Source organism: Microcaecilia unicolor, chromosome 11 (genome assembly GCF_901765095.1).
Source record: "Microcaecilia unicolor chromosome 11, aMicUni1.1, whole genome shotgun sequence".
Lineage (NCBI taxonomy): Eukaryota > Metazoa > Chordata > Amphibia > Gymnophiona > Siphonopidae > Microcaecilia > Microcaecilia unicolor.
The window spans coordinates 173,427,185-173,444,345 of record NC_044041.1 but is presented as its reverse complement, the minus strand read 5'-3'; the positions used below and the strand labels follow the sequence as shown (position 1 = coordinate 173,444,345).

At 44.7% G+C, this 17,161-nt stretch overlaps 1 protein-coding gene across 1 annotated transcript in view; it reads left to right on the top strand.

Moving 5' to 3' along the window:
- Positions 1-242: 242 nt before the first annotated feature.
- LOC115481007 (cytochrome P450 2G1-like) overlaps positions 243-17,161 on the top strand; it is a 140,426-nt gene continuing 123,507 nt past the window's right edge. The window contains exon 1 of the mRNA XM_030219992.1: positions 243-511. Within this exon, the coding sequence (XP_030075852.1) occupies positions 335-511 (177 nt within the window). The 5' untranslated portion in view covers positions 243-334. The remainder of the gene's footprint in view (positions 512-17,161) is intronic.

Sequence of the window (17,161 nt, the reverse complement as noted above, 5' to 3'; positions counted from 1 at the left end):
AATCAAACCTAAACCATGAAGACAAACATAATCAAACTACACATCAATGTGCAAATTTCTCCAAGGCACCTTTCATTTCTAATATAAGACATTTAGAGGTTTGTTTGTTTGTTTGTTTGTTTTTAAGGAAACAGGGCTTATTGCCAAAAGAAAATCTCACTAGACAACTTTGGTATGTTTTTGCCACCCAAATTCCTGAACACAGTCCAAGCCTGTTCATATAAAAAGGGTTGTAATTCAGCAGCCAGCAAGAGACATTCTGTTAGTTACAAATCTGTCACAGCAGTTGTAGGAACTTTATTTTTATGTTTCTGTGACGAGTTCGCTGTCTAGGATGGATATTAGTGGAGAAGGGGTTCTCTTCTTAGTACTTTGCATTTCCTGCCTGGTCTTCTTAAAGTGGAGGACAAGGCATGAAAAAGGGAAGCTACCTCCTGGACCAACTCCTCTTCCCATTTTAGGCAACATGCTACAGCTGGATAGTCGTGAAGTCCCAAAATCAATGATGGCGGTGAGTGCATTTTTCTGTCATAATTATCCTATATAGTAAAGGTTTTCTTCTATTTTGTGTCTATGTGAACAATGTTTAGGGGTCAATTTTCAAACTATTTATCAGGTAAAATGTGGTTTTAGCTAGACAAATCTCATCCATTCAGAATGAAGAGGCTTAAAAAGCAAGTCTATAATGTGTGCAAGTAGTTATGTGTGTCATACGCGCGTAAGTAAGGGAAAGGGGATATGATTTTATATACCGCTTTTCTGTGGTTGCAAAGCAGATTACTTATTATATAAAGGTACTTATTTTTTGTACCAGGGACAATGGAGGGCTAGGTGACTTACAAGAGTCACAAGAAAGTTCAGTGGGAATCGAATCCAGTTCCCCTGGTTCTCAGGCCACTACACTAACCATTAGTTAAGTACTGAGATAATTGGCACTTCCAAGTGTATTTTTATTTTGCGCTTTTCTGTACAATAGCACATAGGTGCATTATGGTGTAGCTACAAGGGAGACATACACATGGGCAGAATATGAGCGTGTCTCCAAATTATATTTAGGCATAAACATTTTCATCTGGAGGAGCAGCCTAATGGTTAGTGTAGTGCAGGAGTGTTGCAAGCTGCAAGTGTGCCCTATGTGATGTGCCCCCAAGTGTTCCTATCGTGCTCCAGCCCTCCCTCCCACTTGCATGATACTTAACCCCCTATTTACTAAACCATGTTGGCAATGCACGGCAGCTGCTAGCCAGCTTAGTAAACGGGGTGGGGGGGGGGGGGGGTTAGATTGTGAGCCTGCTAGGAACAGAGCAAATAAATTAGCTGTATATTTATTTATTAATTTAATTTATTTATTGCCTTTGTATCCCACATTTTCCCAGCTATTTGCAGGCTCAATGTGGCTTACATATTACCATGATGGCGATCGCCAGTTCCGGTATAAGAAATACAGAGTGGTTTTGCATTAGAGTTTATGAGTGACAGAGTAAATTAGGTAATGAAGGAGGAAGAGAAAAGTTTAGTCCAGTTCTGGTGTACGTTTCGTTGTGTTGCAGGGTTCAGGTGTTTAAGTATATGACATGTAAACTTCTTTGGTTGTACCACAACAGAAAGGCAGTTGATCAAGATTCAAACAAACAAACATTGACTTGATGAAACCTTTCATGGCTAACTTTAGGTGTATCAATGTTGGCTTATGCTAGTATTGTATAATGGCATCTTGGCATTCAGATGTTATTACAGAATTGGCATGCAGCACTTGGCATGCTGATGCTGACCTTGAGGCAACCAGTTTAGAATTACCCCTTTGTGTTTTCAACAATAGAATAGGAATCTGAGAAACCAGAGTTTGAATTCCACTTATTGAATGTCACACGTACTTTACTGTAGATAAGTTGGATCATAGGTGCCAACATTTCAGAATGATTGGGGGTGTTAAATACAATACAAGTTATCCCAGCCTGGACACAAATGAAGGAATGTACTCAATATTGGTGGTGCCAAGCATCCACCTGCACCCACAGGCTCCTATGCAATGGACAAAAATCAAAGCCCTAGCTCTGATTTTTGCAGGTAAAATCCTCATCCTATAATAATCTTGTGCGCACAATTTTACGTTCACCCCGGATCCTATATATGGCTCTAAAAGTTATGTAGAAGGAGGATGGAGTAGGAAATGGATGACGGCTCTTCAGAAACAAACCATGGGACACCAGAGCGTCAAAGAACTCTGGGGTCATTTTACTAAGCCGCGTAAGCATCTATGTGCGCCCAACATGTGCCAAAATGGAGTTACCGTCCAACTACCACGTGGCTCTTGTGATAATTTCATTTTTGATCCGCGCCCGATACGTGCGTCTGAAAAATATTTTTTTATTTTCGGACACATGTAACGGATGCGCGCCAAATGGCATTTGACGTGCGTAGATCATTACCGCCCAGATTCTTTACCGCTAGGTCTATGGCTGGCGGTAAGGTCTCAGACCCAAAATGGACATGTAGCAATTTTGATTTTGCTGCACATCCATTTTTGGCAAAAAAGAGGCCTTTTTTACAGCTGCGCTGAAAAATGGATTGGCGCGCACCCAAAACCTGCGCCTACACTACCACAGGCCATTTTTCAGTGCACCTTTATAAAAGGACCCCTTTCTTTCTTAGTAGTGACTAAAGGGTATCCCCTTGTTTATTTCTTGAGAGCTGTCATTCGTTTCCCACTCTGTCCTCTTTTTTCTGTTTGCCAGGGGGATTCTTGTGTTCATCCACCCCTGTGGATTTTGTGCTTGGCTAAAAGATATGTGCAGTATTTTGCATGTGATTCTTACATGTGCATGCATCTTACTTGCTTTTTTTTTTTAATTAAAGATTTTATCATAAATTGACCAACAAAATGAGGAATGATAACAAAAAGAAAAGCACAATATGAAACATAAAATCGTATAACCCACATCATGAGGAACATACTACGGATTAGCAGAAGTAACAACCAAACTCAAATCAAAATAATCGGCTATTAGCAAGCATCAATACATTTTTTAGAACTGATGCTAACCAAATTAATAAGCCCACCAGCTACAAAACCAGGGCTTTTTTTTGAGGGGATACTTGGGGGTACTGAGTACCAGCACCTTTTCCATTGTCTGCTAAAATTGACTCATGGTCGCCAAGTTTTAATGAAAGAGCTCTGGCTCTACACACTAACACGCTTATTTTCAAAAGAGAAGGATGCCCATCTTTCGACACAAATTGGGAGATGGCCGTCCTTCTCGCAAGGTCATCCAAATTGGCACAATTGAAAGCCGATTTTTTGACACCCTCGACTGCTTTCCGTCGCGGGAACGACCAAAGTTCATGGGAGCATGTCGGCAAGGTAGTGAAGGCGGGACTGGGGCGTGATTAGGAGATGGTCGTCCTCGGCCGATAATGGAAAAAAGAAGGGCGTCCCTGACGAGCACTTGGCCGACTTTACTTGGTCCATATTTTTCACGACCAAGCCTTAAAAAGGTGCAAGAACTGACCAGATGACCACCGGAGGGAACTCCCCCAGTGGTCACTAACCCCCTCCCACCATAAAAAACAAGTTTAAAAATACTTTTTTGCCAGCCTCAAATGCCTTACTCGGGTCCATCGCAGCAGTGTACAGGTACATGGAGCAGTTGTACTGGGTGCAGTGTACTTCACGCAGGCGGACCTGGGGGGGTTGGGGGGGCTGAGCACCCAAGGTAAGGGAGCTATGCACCTGGGAGCAATTTCTGAAGTCCACTGCAGTGCCCCCTAGGGTGCCCGGTTGGTGTCCTGGCATGTGAGGGGGACCAGTGCACTACAAATGCTGGCTCCTCCCACAACCAACGGGCTTGGATTTGGACGTTTTTGAGATAGACGTCTTTGGTTTCCATTATCGCCGAAAACCGAGGACGACCATCTCTAAGATCGACCTAAATGTCAAGATTTGGGCGTCCCCGACCGTATTATCGAAACAAAAGATGGGCGTCCATCTTGTTTCGATAATACATGTTGCCCTGCCCCTTCGTGGCACCATCCTTAGAGTTGGGTGCCCTTAGAGATGGTCGTCCCCATTTGAAAATGCCGCTCTATTTCTGCCTTGTCATAGGCAGTCTGTGACTGGTTGCAGGGGGCCTGGCTATTGTGGGGTGGGTCCCATAGTGATCACCCCACCCCTGAAGGGTGGCCTAACATTTGAGTACCGGCACCTATTTTGCTAGAAAAAATGCACTGTACAAAACACATTAGGAATTAGTCCCCACATTCTCTACTTTCTCCTTAACAGGTTTGTTCACTAAAAAAGATTCAAATTGTATAGAATCTAAGAAAATATAATGGTTGTTCTCATAGTCCACTACACATTTGCAGGGAAACTTAAGAAAAAAGGTGGCACCAATTGCTAATACCTTATATTTCAATTGCAAAAATGTCTCCCTGTACAGTTGACTGGGCTTTGAAACATCTGTAAATAACACGACTGACGGATCACAAAAAGGCAAGTTCTTCTTAGGAAAATAAGCCCTCAGTACTGTCATGTTGTTCTCGTCTGAATAAAAAGTAATTAATAAAGTGCTACTTGGTTACTAATGACATCTTGGGAGGATTATAAAAACTGTGAAACCTCTAAATTATCAGGAGAATTAATTGCATCCATTCCACCTTCTTAATTGAACACGAATAATTTATTTTTGTCATTAATTGGCCTCAACTGGGAGTTGCATGTACATTTCACTGTGTGCACAAAGCTCATGGCGTGCAACCCAAAAGGGGGCATGGCCATGGGAGGGGCATGGGCGGGTCATGGACATTCTCACAAGATGTGCACAGTGTTATAGAATTCGGGGGATCCGCTCCTAACTTACATATCAGGATTTACACCAGGTTTTAGTTGTCGTAAATCCTTGCAACCAACGTTTGGCACAGGAACCAGCTCTAAACGCTATTTTATAAATGGCACAAGACTCTGAACACTGCTTCTAAAATAGCACTCCACAACAATTTTTTTCGGTGCTGTTTTTCAGTGCTATTGACTGAATCTAGGGCCCCTTTTACTAAGCCACGTAGGCGCCTACACACGCTCAACATGCGCCAAAATAGACTTACCACCCGACTACTGCGTGGCACTTGCTGTAATTTCATTTTTGGCACGCGTCCGCCACGCGTGTCTGAATATACATTTCTCAGATGCGCATAGCAGACGCATGGCAAGTAGCATCTGATGGGCGGAGGTCCTTAATGCCCAAATTCTTTACCGCTAGGTCTACGGCTGGCGGTAAGGTCAGAGACCCAAAATGGATGCGCGGCAATTTTGATTTTACCGCACGTCCATTTTTGGGAAAAAAAGAAAGATCACATGTCCGCCACGTGTGTATGAATATACATTTTTTGGACGCGCATAGCGGATGCATGGCAAGTAGCATCTGATGGGCGGAGGTCCTTACTGCCCACATTCTTTACCGCTAGGTCTACGGCTTGCGGTAAGGTCAGAGACCCAAAATGGATGCGCGGCAATTTTGATTTTACCGCACGTCCATTTTTGGGGAAAAAAGAAAGATCACGTGTCCGCCACGTGTGTCTGAATATACATTTTTTGGACGCGCATAGCGGATGCATGGCAAGTAGCATCTGATGGGCGGAGGTCCTTACTGCCCAAATTCTTTACCGCTAGGTCTACGGCTTGCGGTAAGGTCAGAGACCCAAAATGGATGCGCGGCAATTTTGATTTTACCGCACGTCCATTTTTGGGAAAAAAAGAAAGATCACGTGTCCGCCACGTGTGTCTGAATATACATTTTTTGGACGCGCATAGCGGATGCATGGCAAGTAGCATCTGATGGGCGGAGGTCCTTACTGCCCAAATTCTTTACCGCTAGGTCTACGGCTTGCGGTAAGGTCAGAGACCCAAAATGGATGCGCGGCAATTTTGATTTTACCGCATGTCCATTTTTGGGAAAAAAAGAAAGATCACGTGTCCGCCACGTGTGTCTGAATATACATTTTTTGGACGCGCATAGCGGATGCATGGCAAGTAGCATCTGATGGGCGGAGGTCCTTACTGCCCAAATTCTTTACCGCTAGGTCTACGGCTTGCGGTAAGGTCAGAGACCCAAAATGGATGCGCGGCAATTTTGATTTTACCGCACGTCCATTTTTGGGAAAAAAAGAAAGATCACGTGTCCGCCACTTGTGTCTGAATATACATTTTTTGGACCCGCATAGCGGATGCATGGCAAGTAGCATCTGATGGGCGGAGGTCCTTACTGCCCAAATTCTTTATCGCTAGGTCTACGGCTTGCGGTAAGGTCAGAGACCCAAAATGGATGCGCGGCAATTTTGATTTTACCGCACGTCCATTTTTGGGAAAAAAAGAAAGATCACGTGTCCGCCACGTGTGTCTGAATATACATTTTTTGGACGCGCATAGCGGATGCATGGCAAGTAGCATCTGATGGGCGGAGGTCCTTACTGCCCAAATTCTTTACCGCTAGGTCTACGGCTTGCGGTAAGGTCAGAGACCCAAAATGGATGCGCGGCAATTTTGATTTTACCGCACGTCCATTTTTGGGAAAAAAAGAAAGATCACGTGTCCGCCATGTGTGTCTGAATATACATTTTTTGGACGCGCATAGCGGATGCATGGCAAGTAGCATCTGATGGGCGGAGGTCCTTACTGCCCAAATTCTTTATCGCTAGGTCTACGGCTTGCGGTAAGGTCAGAGACCCAAAATGGATGCGCGGCAATTTTGATTTTACCGCACGTCCATTTTTGGGAAAAAAAGAAAGATCACGTGTCCGCCACGTGTGTCTGAATATACATTTTTTGGACGCGCATAGCGGATGCATGGCAAGTAGCATCTGATGGGCGGAGGTCCTTACTGCCCAAATTCTTTACCGCTAGGTCTACGGCTTGCGGTAAGGTCAGAGACCCAAAATGGATGCGCGGCAATTTTGATTTTACCGCACGTCCATTTTTGGGAAAAAAAGAAAGATCACGTGTCCGCCACGTGTGTCTGAATATACATTTTTTGGACGCGCATAGCGGATGCAAGGCAAGTAGCATCTGATGGGCGGAGGTCCTTACTGCCCAAATTCTTTACCGCTAGGTCTACGGCTTGCGGTAAGGTCAGAGACCCAAAATGGATGCGCGGCAATTTTGATTTTACCGCATGTCCATTTTTGGGAAAAAAAGAAAGATGCCTTTTTTTACAGGCGTGCTGAAAAATGATTCTGTGTACGCCCAAAACCTGTGCCTACACTACTGCAAGCCACTTTTCAGCACGCCTTTGTAAAAGGAGCCCCTAGTCTTTAACATGCAAAATTGTGTGTGCAGGTTATGGAATACCTACTACTACTACTTACTACTTAACATTTCTAAAGCGCTACTAGGGTTTCGCAGCGCTGTACAATTTAACATAGAAGGACCATCCCTGCTCAAAGAGCTTACAATCTAAAGGACACGTGAACAGTCAGACCGATAGGGGCAGACAAATTGGGGCAGTCTAGAATTCCTGACAGGTAAGGGTTAGGTGCCAAACGCAGCATTGAAGAGGTGGGCTTTAAGCAAAAACTTGAAGATGGGCAGGGAGGGGGCTTGGCGTAAGGACTCAGGAAGGTTGTTCCAAGCTTAGGGTGAGGCGAGGCAGAATGAGCGGAGCCTGGAGTTGGCGCTGGTGGAGAAGGGTAATGAGAGGAGGGATTTGTCCTGTGAACGGAGGTTTCGGGCGGGAACATAAGGGGAGATGAGGGTAGAGAGGTAGTGAGGGGCAGCAGACTGAGTGCATTTGTAGGTAAGAAGGAGAAGCTTAAACTGAATGCGGTATCTGATTGGAAGCCAGTGAAGTGACCTGAGGAGAGGGGTGATATGAGTATATCGGTTCTGGCGGAATATAAGACGTGCAGCAGAGTTCTGAACAGATTGAAGAGGGGCTAGGTGGCTAAGTGGGAGGCTGGTGAGGAGTAAGTTGCAGTAGTCAAGGCGAGAGGTAATGAGAGCATGGACGAGAGTTTGGGTGGTGTGTTCAGAGAGGAAAGGGCAAATTTTGCTGATGTTAAAGAGGAAGAAGCGACAGGTCTTGGCTATCTGCTGGATATGCGCAGAGAAGGAGAGGGAGGAGTCGAAGATGACTCCAAGGTTGCGGGCAGATGAGATGGGGAGGATGAGGGTGTTATCAACTGAGATAGAAAGTGGAGGAAGAGGAGAAGTGGGTTTTGGTGGACATGTTCAGTTTCAGGTGGCGGTTGGACATCCAGGCAGCAATGTCGGATAAGCAGGCTGATACCTTTGCCTGGGTCTCCGCGGTGATGTCTGGTGTGGAGAGATACAGCTGGGTGTCATCAGCATAGAGATGATACTGGAAGCCATGAGATGAGATCAGGGAGCCCAGGGAAGAGGTGTAGATTGAGAAGAGAAGGGGTCCAAGGACAGATCCCTGGAGAACACCAACAGATAGCGGGATGGGGGTGGAGGAGGATCCATGAGAGTGAACTCTGAAGGTGCGGTGGGAGAGATAGGAGGAGAACCAGGAGAGGACAGAGCCAAGGAACCCAAATGAGTACAGTGTGGCAAGAAGTAAATCATGATTGACAGTGTCAAAAGCGGCGGATAGATCGAGGAGGATGAGGATGGAGTAGTGGCCTCTGGATTTGGCAAGGAACAGGTCATTACAGAGTGCTGTTTCTGTCGAGTGTAGAGGGCGAAAACCGGATTGAAGTGGATCGAGGATGGCATGAGAGGAGAGAAAATCAAGGCAGCGGCTGTGAACGGCGCGCTCAAGTATTTTAGAGAGGAAGGGTAGGAGGGAGATGGGGCGGTAGTTGGAGGGACAGGTAGGGTCAAGTGATGGTTTTTTGAGGAGAGGTGTGACTACGGCGTGCTTGAAGGTGTCAGGGACAGTTGCAGTGGAGAGAGAGAGGTTGAGGATATGACAGATGGCGGGGGTGATAGTATGAGAGATGATGTTAAGTAAGTTGGTGGGGATGGGATCAGAAGAGCAGGTGGTGCATTTCGAGGAGGAAAGAAGGCGAGCGGTTTCCTCCTCGGTGATGTCAGGAAAGGAGAAGAAGGAGGCCTGGGTTGATTGGTTGAGGGAGAGGGTTGAAGGGTGAAGAGGAGGAGATGACTTGGTAGTGAACTCAAGGTTGATACAGTTATGTGCCTAAGTTAATTGATGAATTAGCTGCCAATTGACACTAACAACCAATTGGAGTCAGCTGGCGCTAATTAGCACTGATTTGCAGCTATGCATGTAACTGCATTAAGGGGCCCTTCTACAAAATGGCAGTAAGCCCGCAGCAGGCTTTCTGCATGCCAATCTGGAGCTACCGCCGGGTCAAGGCAGGCACTAGAAGTAGCCTTACATTTACTGACTCCATCATATTTAGCTAATCTTACCTTACCATATGTTCCTTACGAACACTTCGATCGCTTACAGATAATAGATTAGTAATTCCACCACCACAAAAGGCTAGATGGGAATCTACTAGAAACTCAGCTTTCTTCTTCCTAGCTTCTTCTCTTTGGAACTGTCTTCCTAAAATTATTAGATTGGAAGAGTCTTATGTACAGTTTCGTAAACTTTTGAAAACATTTCTGTTTCAGAATACGTTCGATAATAATCTGGGATGAAAGGGGAAAAACAGACAGAACGAACATGTAGTAACTAATAATATGTCTGATTATATTGTCTGTCATGAATGGTTATCCATTGCTGATATACCTTTTAGCATTGATGTTTTAGTTTGCTGTGCTTTTCTATCAAATTAATGGATTTCCTATATGTTCTTTTTTTTAATGTAACAATTTTATTTTAAGATGTAAACCGTTATGTTTTGTGAATGCAATAAGAAACGGTATAGTAAATAAATAAATAAATAAATAAACGATAAACGATAGCTTCACTCCCAGTGCACAGTATTTCTGGTGCTAGTGGAAATATTTTAAAAAATATTTTCATAGGAGTTTACCCAGAGGTAATCGGGCAGCACCATGTGCTACTCGGCAATAATCAGGCAGCACTGTGTGCTACTTGGTTACCACCAGGTTAGCGTGAGAGCCCTTACTGCCACCTCAATGGCTGGCGTTAAGTGCTCCCCCCCACCCCCAATGGCTACTCAGTAAGTGCCATCTGTCCGCATGGCCATTTCTTTTTTTGGCCTTTTTATCTGCTGTGGTAAAAAAAGGCCTAAGTGTGCAGCAAAAATGGCCGCCACCACTTATTAAAAAGGACCCCTTAGTCTGTATTCTCTAACTTTAGCATGCAAATTCTATACCGTGCAACTGCAAGGTGGGTATGGATATGGAAGGACCATGGGGGGGGGGGGGGGGGGGAGGGTGTCAGGGGTATACCTAGCATTTATACACTAAGGGGTGAATTCTATATATGGTGCCGATATAAGTGCACTTCTATAAGCTGCACTTAAAGTTAGGTGCGGTTTTTAGAATAGCGCTTATGCCCGGGACTTGTGCCTAACTTTAGACATGGCCGTTTGCACCAACTGGTACAAATGTACATGCCTAAGTTAGGCACATATCGCTGTTATTCTAGAACAATGTGCATAAATAATAGGGACACCCCGTTCCACTTATGACCCCCTCATTTCCGCACCCCTTTTTTTAACTCGCACGTAAAATTTAGGTGTGGATCCTGCACCTAAATTTATGCATATAAGTTTCAATTAAATCTAGTCAGTGCCAATAATTGCTTGGCTTGCTATTCAGTTAAATTGCGCGTGCAATGTTTGGCGACTTTTATAGAATTTGGGGGTTATAAGTACATAAGTAATGCCACACTGGGAAAAGACCAAGGGTCCATCGAGCCCAGCATCCTGCCCACGACAGCGGCCAATCCAGGCCAAGGGCACCTGGCAGGCTTCCCAAACGTACAAACATTCTATACATGTTATTCCTGGAATTGTGGATTTTTCCCAAGTCCATTTAGTAGTAACATCGTAACGTGGAGGGGCATAATTGAAAGGCACCGGCCATCTGTATGGCCGGCCATCTCCGGGGCCGGCGCTGCAAGCAGGCGGAGCCAACCGTATTTTCGAAAAAGATGGCCGGCCATCTTTTCATTCGATAATATGGTTCGGCCCCAGCCAAATGCCAGAGCTGGCCGGGTTTGAGATGGCCGGGATCGATTTTTAGCGATAATGGAAACCGAAACCGGCCATCTCAAACCCGGCCAAATACAAGGCATTTGGTCGTGGGAGGAGCCAGCATTTGTAGTGCACTGGCCCCCCTCACATGCCAGGACACCAACCGGGCACCCTAGGGGGCACTTCTAAAAAAAAAAAAAAAATTAAAATAGCTCCCAGGTGCATAGCTCCAGTCCCATGGGTGCTGAGTCCTCCAAATCCCCCCCCCCCAAAACCCCACTCCCCACAACTCTATACCACTACCATATCCCTAAGGGGTGCAGGGGGGCACCTACATGTGGGTATAGTGGGGGTTGGGGTTTTTTGGAGGGCTCAACATTTACCACCACAAGTGTAACAGGTAGGGGGGATGGGCCTGGGTCCGCCTGCCTGAAGTGCACTGCACCCACTAAAAACTGCTCCAGGGACTTGCATACTGCTGTCATGGAGCTAGGTATGACATTTGAGGCGGGCATAGAGGCTGGCAAAACATGTTGTAAAGTTTGTTTTTTTAGGGTGGGAGGGGGTTGGTAACCACTGGGGGTTATCAACTGGGGCTTTGGAGGAGTGGCCTAGTGGTTAGGGTGGTGGACTTTGGTCCTGAGGAACTGAGTTTGATTCCCACTTCAGCCACAGGCAGCTCCTTGTGACTCTGGGCAAGTCACTTAACCCTCCATTGCCTGCCGCATTGAGTCTGCCATGAGTGGGAAAAAGTGCGGGGTACAAATGTAATTAAAAAAAATAATTAAGGGGAGGTCATCACCGATTCCGTGTGGTGGTCAGTTGGGGTACCTTTTTGAGGCTTGGTCATGAATAAAAAGGGACCAAGTGAAACCGGCGAAATACTCGTCATCACCGGTTTTATTTTTTCCATTATCAGGTAAAGCTGGCCATCTCTTAAACACGCCCATGTCCCGCCTTCGGTACCCTGCCGACACGCCCCCTTGAACTTTCGCTGGCTTTGTGATGGGAAAGCGGCGAAGGTGTCAAAAAATTGGCTTTCGATTATACCAATTTCGCCGGTTTCAGGAGATCGCCGGCCATCTCCCAATTTATGTCGGAAGATGGCCGGGGATCACTTTCGAAAATGAGCTGGATAGTAACATAGTAGATGACGGCAGAAAAAGACCTGCATGGTCCATCCAGTCTGCCCAACAAGATAAACTCATATGTGCTACTTTTTGTGTATACCTTACCTTGATTTGTATCTGTCTTTTTTAGGGCACAGACCGTAGAAGTCTGCCCAGCACTAGCCCCGCCTCCCAACCACCAGCCCCGCCTCTCAACCACCAGCCCCGCCTCCCCCACCACCTCTGCCACCCAATCTCAGCTAAGCTCCTAAGTAGTGGTCTATGGACTTGTCCTTTAGGAAACCGTCTAACCCCTTTTTAAACTCTGCCAAGCTAACCGACTTCACCACGTTTTCCGGCAACGAATTGCAGAGTTTAATTATGCGTTGGGTGAAGAAAAATTTTCACCCAACGCATAATTAAACTCTGGAATTCGTTGCCGGAGAACGAGGTGAAAGCGGTTTGCTTAGCAGAGTTTAAAAAGGGGTTAGATGGTTTCCTAAAGGACAAGTCCATAGACCACTATTAAATGGACTTTATATATATATATATCTATATATAAAGTCCATTTAATAGTGGTTTATGGACTTGTCCTTTAGGAAACCGTCTAACCCCTTTTTAAACTCTGCTAAGCAAACCGCTTTCACATATATATATATATATATATATATATATATATATATATATGTGAAAGCGGTTTGCTTAGCAGAGTTTAAAAAGGGGTTAGACATATATATATGTATGTGTGTGTGTGTGCTGCCTCTCTGAGCTTTGTATGCTATGTATGGGTAACTAATTAAGTTCTTTAAAAAAAATAGCACCAGTCCCAGTACAGATCCCTGCAGCACTCCACTCCACTCTTCATCCTCCTCCATTGAGAAAAACGGCCACTTAACCCTATCTTATGTCTTCTGGGGTTGACTGCCTATTTTAGCGGCTGGAGGCATGTCGCCTTTGACAAGGGAGTGCTTGCTATATGCTTGAGCATGCCTAAATTCATCAGAAGTAAGATACGGCATGCCCTTTCCTTCACACACTGGAATTTCAGAACCTGTTAGTTACTCCTCTCCACCTCTCAGCTTGATCTGAAACTGTGTGTTTCCACCCATCAAAAGTTGTGGCACTAGAAGTCTTTTCCGGTGATGCAAATTTTAGAAAAGAGATGGACCTTAGTTGAAAAGCAGTGGTCTGAGTTTAATTCTTTAAGTTCAGCATAAAGAGGACAGAGGATTCACCAAATAATTGTATAGTTTGGGGAGCCTTTTTACTAAGATATGTTAGGCAGCTAATGTATTAAAACAGCAACGTACAGTAAAAATGCCACGCTAGCTACCTAACCCAGGAGTGACCCGCTGTGTCAGCTAGCGCCCGGGTGCATACTGCACACTAGCTATCCCAACTGCCAATAGCACAGCCAAACTTACTGCCTCCTCAAGAGGAGGCTGTAAGTACAAGTGCGCTACCGGAAATCCAGTAGCACATGCTAGCTGACATATTAGGGTGCGGCAGAGCTCACTCTCCCCTTCCAATCCCCATTCCAGCAGTGTGTACATCGTCTGATCCCCCCTGGCAATGCCCACATCGTCTGATCACTCTCTCCCGGATCCTGAATCCCCCAAAACAAGTCTCCCCCAGACCTGACTGTCCCCTGAACCCAAGACCTGCCCGGGGTCTCCATGGTGGTCCACTGATGCCTGGGTGGCAGCTGGCTCCTCTGCTGCCGTCTGGGACTGTGCTGGGAAGCAAATTGACTGCCTTGACTCCTGGCAGTCATCTCACAGTATTACAACAGTACTGTGGGGTGGGCACTAGGGAGGAAGGCGGCTATTTTTTCCCATCTCGGTTCTGGGAAGACCCTGGGTAGGTCCCAGAGGAATTGAGGGGTGGATGAGAGTTGGTCGGGGGGAAGGTTTTGGATGAGGAGATCAGATGATGTGAGCACAGTTGGAATAGGGATTGGATGATGTGGGCACTGTGGAGAGGGAGATCAGAGGATGTGGGCATTGTCAGGGGAGATTGGATGATATGGGCACTGTTGGAGTGGGTATCATATGATGTGGACACTGTGGAGAGGATCAGATTATGTAAGCAGTTTGGGGTGGGGAATCAGATGATCTAAGCACCGTCAGGAGGGGTATGGGTGTGTGGAACACCAATCCTCTGGAACAATTTTTCCCTCTATATCAGCATGGAAACCTCTCTTGCCAAGTTAAAATCTCAATTAAGGACATATTATTTTTCTCTTGAATTTCCCAAATCAATTTGCGATTACTATTTTCATCTGTCCATTCATCTTGCTTACTGCTCCCCCTCTCAGTACAGTTGATCTAGAGATGATATTTGTTGTCCCCGCTCCTTATGTTTCTCCTCCCCTTGCTTCGATATTCCGCCCACATGATCAGAGAACTGCGCTCTGATCATACATCACTCCTACCGCCTTAACTATTGAGACAGGCATGGGGAAGCAACTGCTTGCCCTGGGATTTATAGTATGGAACGTTGCCACAATTTGGGTTTCTGCAGGACACTTGTGACCTGGCTTGGCCACTGTTTGGAAAACAGGATACTGAGCTAGATGGACCATTGGTCTGACCCAGTATGGCTACTCTTATGTTCTTATGTAGCATTCAACTAGTATAGGCAGGGCTTTTTTGAGGGGGTACTTGGGGGTACTATCAGCACCTTTTCCATTGCCTGCTAAAATTGACCCATGGTCCCCAAATTATAATGAAAGAGCTCAGGCTCTACACACTAAATCTGCCTTGTCATAGATTCTGTGAATCAGGTTAAGATCAATGGTGATAGAATGTAACAGTTTATGCATTTTTATCAGAGAACTCTAACTTTCAATATCAACACTTAAACTTGAATGAAAGCTCTATCAAGTAAAACTTGGTGTAAATGCCTAAATTAGGCATGGACTAGGTGTATTGTATAACAATGCGCATAGTTTTTAGAAACATAACTTTTCTGAGTGTTTTATCTACATAGTAACATAGGATACTAAAGGAAAGGATAGTGAGTACATAAGTATTGCCACACTGGGAGAGACCAAAGGTCCATCAAGCCCAGCATCCTGTTTCCAACAGTAGTCAATCCAGGTCAAAAATACCTGACAAGATCCCAAAAAAGTTTAATACATTTTATGCTGCTTATCCCAGAAATAAGCAGTAGATTTTCCCCAAGTCAATTTAAGAATGGTCTATGGACATTTTCTTTAAGAAGCCATCCAGACCTTTTTTAAACCCCGTTAAACTAACTGCCTTTACCACATTCTCTGGCAATGAATTCCAGAGTTTAATTACATGTTGAGTGAAGACAACTTTTCTCAGATTCGTTTTAAATTTACTACTTTGTAGCTTCATCGCATGCCCCTTAGTCCTAGTATTTTTGGAAAGAGTAAACAAACGATTCACGTCTACCCGTTCTACTGCACTCATTATTTTATAGACCTCTATCATATCTCCCCTCAGCCTTTCCTCATAGGGAAGTCATCCCATCCCCTTTATCACTTTTGTTGCCCTTCTCTGTACCTTTTTCTAATTCCACACATCTTTTTTGAGATGCAGTGACCAGAATTGAACACAGCATTCGAGGTGTAGTCGCACCTTAGTAAAAGGGCCCCAATATAAATATACTTTGGGGGGCAGAACCATTGGGTTTCTTCACGTATATATAAAGAGTTTAAAGAGTCCAAAGATACATTTGGAGCCACTTCGCCATCCCCATGAAATTTTTTAAATGGTGGGATATAATAAATATGTGTCATAAGTTGACAAGCTGATTCAGAAACTTTTAACATTTCAAAAATAATTTTTTATCATTTCCAGTAGAGGAGTGTGGTAGCCGTGTTAGTCCACTCTTAAGGTTATCAATAGAAATCAAACAAAATAAAACATGGAAAAGAAAATAAGATGATACCTTTTTTATTGGACATAACTTAATACATTTCTTGATTAGCTTTCGAAGGTTGCCCTTCTTCGTCAGATCGGAAATAAGCAAATGTGCTAGCTGACAGTGTATATAAGTGAAAACATTCAAGCATTACTATGACAGTCTGACAGGGTAGGACTCCTCACCTATCCACACCCATCCTGTTAGAATATCAATGATATGCTTTGATGTCCCCATGCATACCTCCTACCCACCCCCATCCTCCCACCCTGTCAGACTGTCATAGTAATGCTTGAATGTTTTCACTTATATACACTGTCAGCTAGCTTATTTCTGATCTGACGAAAAAGGGCAACCTTCGAAAGCTAATCAAGAAATGTATTAAGTTATGTCCAATAAAAAAGGTATCATCTTATTTTCTTTTCCATGTTTTATTTTGTTTGATTTCTATTGATAACATTATCATTTCCACAAATTGATATAAAGAAGATTTTGGAAAATGTATAAATCTGAGTGTATGTTTCCTGTTTGTTTTCCAAGTCATCTACCTTATGACGAAGATTCAAGGAATCTTGAGTAAAAATATGTTGTTTTTCCATAACAGTTTGATAATCCTTCTCCACAACTTGAACTCTGTTATCTAGTTATCCCATAACCTTTCCTAAGTGATCAGTTTTTGTTACAACATTCATTAATTGTTGATATATCTTCAGATTTTGGTCTCATGGAGTCTTCTCCATGTTAACAATAGCGTCCCATATAGTTTCTAAGGAAACAGGTTTTGGCTTCTATAGCAGTGGTGTAGCCACAGGTGGGCTGGGGTGGCCGGGGCCCACCCACATAGGGCTCAGGCCCACCCAACAGTAGTACACATTTAGCGGTAGGTGGTGGGGATCCCAATCTCTGCCTGCTGAAGGCTTCCCCCTGATGGTAACGAAAATGCTGCTCTCCACGATACTGGTACCTATGCATGCTCAGTTTTCAGCGCATGCCTGCTGCAGAGTGCCAAGGTGGAGAGAAGCATTTTTCCACATTTTTTTGGTGGGGTGGAGAACACTTGGTGCCCACCC